This window comes from Vigna angularis, chromosome 3, assembly GCF_016808095.1.
Source record: "Vigna angularis cultivar LongXiaoDou No.4 chromosome 3, ASM1680809v1, whole genome shotgun sequence".
In the NCBI taxonomy this organism is placed as follows: domain Eukaryota; kingdom Viridiplantae; phylum Streptophyta; class Magnoliopsida; order Fabales; family Fabaceae; genus Vigna; species Vigna angularis.
The window spans coordinates 31,009,348-31,016,025 of record NC_068972.1 but is presented as its reverse complement, the minus strand read 5'-3'; the positions used below and the strand labels follow the sequence as shown (position 1 = coordinate 31,016,025).

The 6,678-nt window shown below is 44.3% G+C and overlaps 1 protein-coding gene across 1 annotated transcript; it reads left to right on the top strand.

Annotated features, from left to right (window-relative positions):
* The first annotated feature begins 1,932 nt into the window (after positions 1 to 1,932).
* On the top strand, positions 1,933 to 4,507 carry LOC108324528 (uncharacterized). Its single transcript, XM_052874555.1, has 4 exons — positions 1,933 to 2,764; positions 2,973 to 3,475; positions 3,623 to 4,045; positions 4,127 to 4,507. Exons 1-4 carry the CDS (start codon positions 1,933 to 1,935, stop codon positions 4,505 to 4,507), a joined length of 2,139 nt encoding a protein of 712 aa, XP_052730515.1.
* Positions 4,508 to 6,678: the final 2,171 nt, after the last annotated feature.

Below are 6,678 nucleotides of genomic sequence, written 5' to 3'. Positions count from 1 at the left end.
TCCATTTTAGTAACATCTGGTATTATACCAGGTGTTCGTCCCAAGCAAGTGGTTGATATTATATCAAGCACTCGTTCTACCCCTTTAAGTTAAATTTCTCAAGACGAGCGTTCGTTCAAAGCCTTCTAGGGTTCGCTCGCTACAGTGTTTAGTCTTTGACTAGCATTTAGATTTCTTGATACTAAACTCGATTAAACTAATTATTCACAAGTGTTCGGTTTCCTCATGGGAATCAGTCTAAGTATTAATTTATAATGCCTTAAAATCTCCTTATTTATTAGTCTTATTCTGGAATTGTCGTTCTTGGTACGGTCTTTTTAATGGTCAGTTGCAGTTCTCAAGAGTCAGTTCATCTAATTGGCTCAGGGTTGTAAATGACGTTCATTCTAATTGTTTTTAGAACATATGATGTCGCTCGTTAATTTCTCACTCGATATCAAACCCTTATTTTAATCTATCCCGAAATTTGAGATTTCTCAGTTTTACTATACGTACTCAGTCTCGTGCTAAATACAGGCTGAACGTTCGTTCTTTTGAACTTTCATGAATCTTTGCACGAGGTGGTTAAATGAGATGTTTATTAATGAAAGTTGAAGGAAAAGTGGTATAAATATGTTGTGCATTATGAACGAGCGTTCCAGGGAGGAACGACTCATGTATGAATAATTGAATTGGTAATGTATAACTGTGGGCATGCTAAGCTGGCTGTTCATCCTGATGTTCCGTGAGTACTCGTCTTCACGTAGAGGAGGGTAGGTCATGTGTGGGAACGGCAGGGGGTCCCGTCCTTAGGGGTACTTTGGATGAATAAGACTAACCTCGGGTGGCAGCTGATGAGAGTATTCCAGTTACTACATCACTCGGTTGCACGAACGCCTGTAGCTACACAGATTTCATACAGTCCGGACAGTCAGTCTAGTAATAGGCTTTGTATGATTCGTATGTTGAAATTCTCTTGTGTGATTGGATTGTTTGAAATGTATGTTTATTCGTGAAATTAAATTACATAAGCTTACCCTGTATTTCTGTCGTGTCTTGTTTTATACGTCCGTCTTGTCGTTGCAATGATCATCCGTGTGGATGTGAGCAGAAGCGGACGCTCTGTTGGATGATGCGCTGGAAGAGGAAAATTTGGAGGAAGAGAACCTCGTCGATGTTGAAGTCAAGGCCGAACTGTAGGACGTTCGGTTAGTAGTATAGTTTAGTTAGTGTAAGGTGGTCGTTCGATCACCTTCCTTTTTTATTAGAAATGACCGTTCTGTAATTCCTTTTGTAAACCGTTCTGTCAAATTTGTACCACTGTATAGTTAAATTCGAAACTCTTTCTATATATGTCGTTCGGCCAGAACCGAACGCTTTCCTTAGTGTAAGACTGAACTGATATTTTATTTAATGTAATTATTCTATTATATTGTTTATTGCTGTATTTTTGGGATGTTACATTAGTGGTATCAGAGCAGTTTTGTTCTCTTAAGGACACTGTAGGTTATGAGTACACTTTGTTTGCTGTGTGCTTAATATTCGTTTGATGAGTTATTTTAAACTCTTTGAACTTAACTAACGATTGTTTTCTCTGCTTCTCAGAGAACTAATGGCACCAAGACCTCCTCCTCAACCGCAACCCACCGAGCGTGATGCATTCGACAACACCAGGTTGTTGGAATCAGTAATAGAAGCGCTACAGCAGCAGAACGCTGCCTTGGTGCAGCAGAACGCGGCCGCTTTACAGAGTCTGGAAGCCACACGTGCCAACTCTGAAGCGACCCAACGAAAGTTAATGGAGATTATCGCGACTACGAGGAATACAGCTGGAGCATCCACTTCCAACGCTACCCATCAGACCGAATGGAGCTTAGAGAGTTTCCTTCAAATCACCCTGCTAAATTCAATGGGAAGTGCCTACCGGATGAGGCCGACCAGTGGTTGAGGGACATGGAAAGAATATACAATGCCAAGAGGTGTCCGGACGACAATCGCTTGGCATTCACTGAGTATCTGCTGATTGGGGAAGCTAGTCATTGGTGGACGAGCATGAAGGCGATATTAGCGGACGCTCAAAGTCCCATTTCATGGGAAGTATTCAGAAGCAAGTTCTACGAAGAATACTTCCTAGATAGCGTTCGTTTTGCAAAGGAGGTGGAGTTTCTCCAGTTGGTTCAAGGTGGGATGTCCGTGTCGGAATACACCAACAAGTTTAAACACCTAGTGAGATTTAACACTATGGCGACCAGTGAGGAATGGCAGTGTAGGAAGTTTGAGAATGGGCTGAGGAGTGATTTGAAGCTACAAATATCCAGCCTATGTATTAGGTCATTTCCTGCCATGGTTGAGAGAGCTAAGGTATTGGAGAAGAACGTGGCAGAAGTGGAGCAACAGAAGAAACAGCAGCAACAGGCATCTAGAGGGTCGATATCTTCAAGAAGCAATGTAAATTTGAGGAGAAATCCTTACGCTCGTCCAGCTCAAACATCAAATTCTGGAGGGTCTCAAGCAGTGATTGTTGTCGGACGGTCTGGACTGCAAGGGACTGTGACATGTTTTCAGTGTGGAGGACCACACTATTGTTCGTCGTGTCCTCAACTGGTGGGAGGAAAGTTTTGCGCTCGCTGTAAAAGAAATGGCCATCTGGAGAGTGAGTGCAACATGGGAGGACGAGCGGTCATGAGGCCGCCGAACGCTGGAAGAGTTCAACAAGGGAGAGGCGGTCGAGCACAAGCGACTGGGCGAGTTTACGCTATAACGAGCGCGGAAGCAACAAGCTCAGGTACCCTTATCACCAGCACTTGCTTGTTGTATGGAATGTCTTGCTGTGTGTTGTATGATTCGGGGGCAACACACTCCTTCGTCTCGAAGGCGTGCGTTGAGAAATTGGGGTTAGCTGAGAGCGAAATGTAGTTCGACTTGGTGGTGTCAACCCCAGCGGCTGGTGAGGTTATCTACTATGTGCATTAGATGTCCTATTGAGGTGGAAGGGCGTAGATATAAGGTAAACCTCATATGTTTACCTTTAAAGGAGTTAGAAGTGATCTTAGGAATGGATTGGTTGGCTGCCAATCACATTCTCATTGACTGTGGTGCAAAGAAGTTAGTGTTTCCGGATGAAGAAGAAGAAGAGTTATCGGTGATGCTCGGTCAACTAAAGGAGGACATCATGGAGGGTGCCAGCTGTTTTCTGATAATGACGCACGCGGATGAAGAGTTTGAGAATTTATGTCGTGAACGATCGTTCAGTGGTAAGCTGAGTGAAGGACGATCGGTGGTGGATGAATTCCTGGACGTCTTTCCGGATGAAGTACCCGGACTACCTCCTCCACGAGAAGTAGAATTCACAATTGATTTAGTGTCGACGACAGGGCCCATCTCTGTTGCACCGTATCGAATGTCACCAGCGGAGTTGACTGAACTCAAGAAGCAAATTGAAGATCTAATGGATAAGAAATTTATCAGACCGAGCGCATCACCTTGGGGAGCGCCTGTTCTTTTGGTAAAGAAGAAGGATGGCAACTCTCGGCTCTGTATCGACTATAGGCAATTGAACAAGCTGACCATCAAAAACAAGTATCCCCTGCCTAGGATTGACGATCTGCTGGACCAACTACACGGTGCTACCATATTCTCGAAGATTGATTTGTGTTCGGGGTACCACCAAATTCGGGTGAAGGAAGGAGATGTTCAGAAGACTGCTTTCAGGTCTCGTTACGGACACTACGAATATATAGTGATGTCGTTCGGTGTCACTAATGCACCAGCGATCTTCATGGACTACATGAATCGCATCTTCAGGCCGTACCTGGACAAGTTTGTGGTCGTCTTCATTGATGACATCCTTGTCTACTCCAAGAGCTGTGAAAAACATGAAGAACACTTGAGGGTAGTACTTAGTGTATTAAGAGAAAAGGAGTTGTACGCTAAGCTATCTAAGTGTGAATTTTGGATGAAGAAAGTGCAGTTCTTGGGGCACGTAGTCTCTGCTGGAGGAATCTCAGTGGATCCGGCCAAGGTACGAGCGGTGCTGGAATGGGAGAGTTCGCATTCGGTCACTGAGGTCAGAAGTTTCGTGGGGCTTGCGGGCTACTATAGGCGTTTTATTGAAGGATTTTCTAAGATAGTAGCGTCGCTAACTCAGTTGACCAGAAAAGATCACCCGTTCGCTTGGACCGATCGGTGTGAATCTAGTTTCCAAGAACTGAAGCGGAAGTTGACGAGCACTCCAGTCTTGGTTATTCCTGGCACGGCCAAACCGTTCGAAGTATACTGCGATGCTTCTCATCAAGGTTTAAGCTGTGTACTTATGCAAGAAAGAAGGGCGGTCGCGTACGCTTCTCGACAGCTGAAGATCCACGAGAAGAACTACCCGACGCACGACTTGGAATTGGCAGTGGTCGTCTTCGCGTTGAAGATTTGGAGGCACTACTTGTACGGATCTACATTCCAAGTCTTCAGCGATCACAACAGTCTCAAGTACCTCTTTGATCAGAAAGAGTTGAATATGAGGCAGAGGCGTTGACTTGAGTTCTTGAAGGAATATGACTTCGAACTACTTTACCATCCAGGAAAAGCGAACGTTGTAGCGGACACTTTAAGCAGAAAGGTGGTTCATGTTTCGGCAATGATGGTCAAAGAGCTGAGTTTGGTGGAAAGCTTTAGAGACTTAAGGTTGCAGTTCGATTTAGCACCGAACAATATTAGATGCTGCAACCTTAGAGTATCCAGTGATATCTTTGACAAAATCAGAGAGAAGCAGTCAGCGGATGAAGACTTGGTGAAGATTTTGGGCGCGCTCGGTTCAGACAAAGCAAAGTACTTCAATACTGGAACGGACGGTCTTCTTCGATACAGAGACAGGACGTGCGTTCCAAACGGTGGCGAGCTGAAGAGGATTATCCTAGAGGAAGGGCACCAGAGTCGTCTTAGCATGCATCCTGGCATGACTAAGATGTATCAAGATCTCAAGAAATCCTTCTAGTGGCCAGGAATGAAGAGTGATGTCGCTCGTTTCGTGTCGTCGTGTTTAACTTGTCAACGAGCCAAGGCAGAGCATCAGAGACTGGGCGGTCTACTACAGCAGTTGGAGATTCCAGAATGGAAGTGGGACAGCATTTCGATGGACTTCGTGACCCACTTACCTCGAACGGTCAAGAACAACGACTCCATCTGGGTGATAGTGGATCGACTGACGAAGAGCGCTCACTTCTTGGCTGTCAACCTGAAAATGTCTATGACGAACCTGGCTAAACTCTACATCAAAGAAATCGTTCGGTTGCATGGAGTGCCTTCTAGCATCATCTCTGACCGAGACACAAGGTTTACGTCTCGGTTTTGGCAATCCCTGCAAAGCGAGCTGGGTAACAAACTCCGAATGAGTTCGGCCTATCATCCTCAGACGGACGGTCAATCCGAGAGGACCATCTAGACGCTTGAAGATCTGCTGTGAACGTGCGTGCTGGACCACATGGGCGTTTGGGATGAAGTCTTGCCTTTGGTTGAATTCACCTACAACAACAGTTTCCAGTCCAGCATTGGAATGGCTCCCTTTGAAGCTCTCTACGGAAGGAAGTGCCGCACGCCGCTATGTTGGTTTCAAGAAGGAGAGAAAGTGTTAACTGGACCTGAGCTCATTCAACAGACGACCGAGAAGGTCAAGTTGATCCAAGAAAGGTTGAAGACGTCGCGGACCTCATTAAAACGCACTCAAAACCCCTCTACGCAGACGCCAGGTGTCAAGCAATTAGGATTCTGAAATCAGATAGTGGAAGGCAGGTGTCGGCAAAAGAGCAGACGCTCGTTTGGACGTGGGAAGAAAATGATTGTTTCTGAAACTTTTGTCCCACTCTCCTCTGCATGCACCCTCCTTCCCAAACTTTGAACTTTTCATTTTCTCCTCCTTCTCACTAGAAACTATGTCCTCTCTTTAAGAAAACTCACCCTTTCTCTTCTCCGATCATCATTCAGAGACCGTAGAAGCGTTCCCGGCGTCATAAGCTTCATTCTGAACCGAACAGTTCTGAGTTTTGAAACTGGTAAGCCTTTTGTCCTTAGTAGTTCGTTCTGTAGTACATGCAAACCAAGCCTCGGTTGCATGCTGATATCTTGTCTGATCCACTTTTGGTTGTTTTGCTGTTAATTAGTTTAAGAGTTGTGGAACGTAAGGGTAGGAGAGATTTTAGTCAGACCAATCATACTTCTGCCTCTAGGACGATCGTTCACACTAGAGGTAAGGGAAGCTTATCTAATTTAATTGTATGACTTTTGCACATTCGTTGATATTGAATGCATGTTGCTGAGTGATGAATGATTTGAAGTATGATTGTTGATATGTTTGATTATATGTGGTATGATTAAATTGGTATGATATGGATTTATAAAGTTATGGAATTTTATATTAAGAAATGAGTTGAAGATAAGTGAGTTCTGAATATGATTTCCCTAAGAAAATGTACGTACGTTACTAAACGGTCATGGACCGTTCGGTTTTCTAGTGAACCTGGGTAGTAGTGGATTCTTTCATTTGGCAAGAATCCTATTTGAGGGCGAGCGTCTGTATTTCGAATCACTATGTTTGAGCGGTCGGCCAAGTATAGCTGTGTCTTGATATTCTGTTATGAATTTTAGTATATATGTATATATATGAAATTTTATATTGTAGTAATTCATAAATACTATCCCCGTAGTATCTAA

What these genes read in the sequence shown, in the direction of transcription:
- LOC108324528 (XM_052874555.1), top strand. Translation starts at nt 1,933, where the DNA reads ATGGAAAGAATATACAATGCCAAGAGGTGTCCGGACGACAATCGCTTG. An exon ending in CGCGGAAGCAACAAGCTCAG is followed by an intron (nt 2,765 to 2,972) that starts GTACCCTTATCA and finishes TTGAGGTGGAAG; the next exon opens with GGCGTAGATATAAGGTAAAC. An exon ending in GTTCGCATTCGGTCACTGAG is followed by an intron (nt 4,046 to 4,126) that starts GTCAGAAGTTTC and finishes TCGCTAACTCAG; the next exon opens with TTGACCAGAAAAGATCACCC.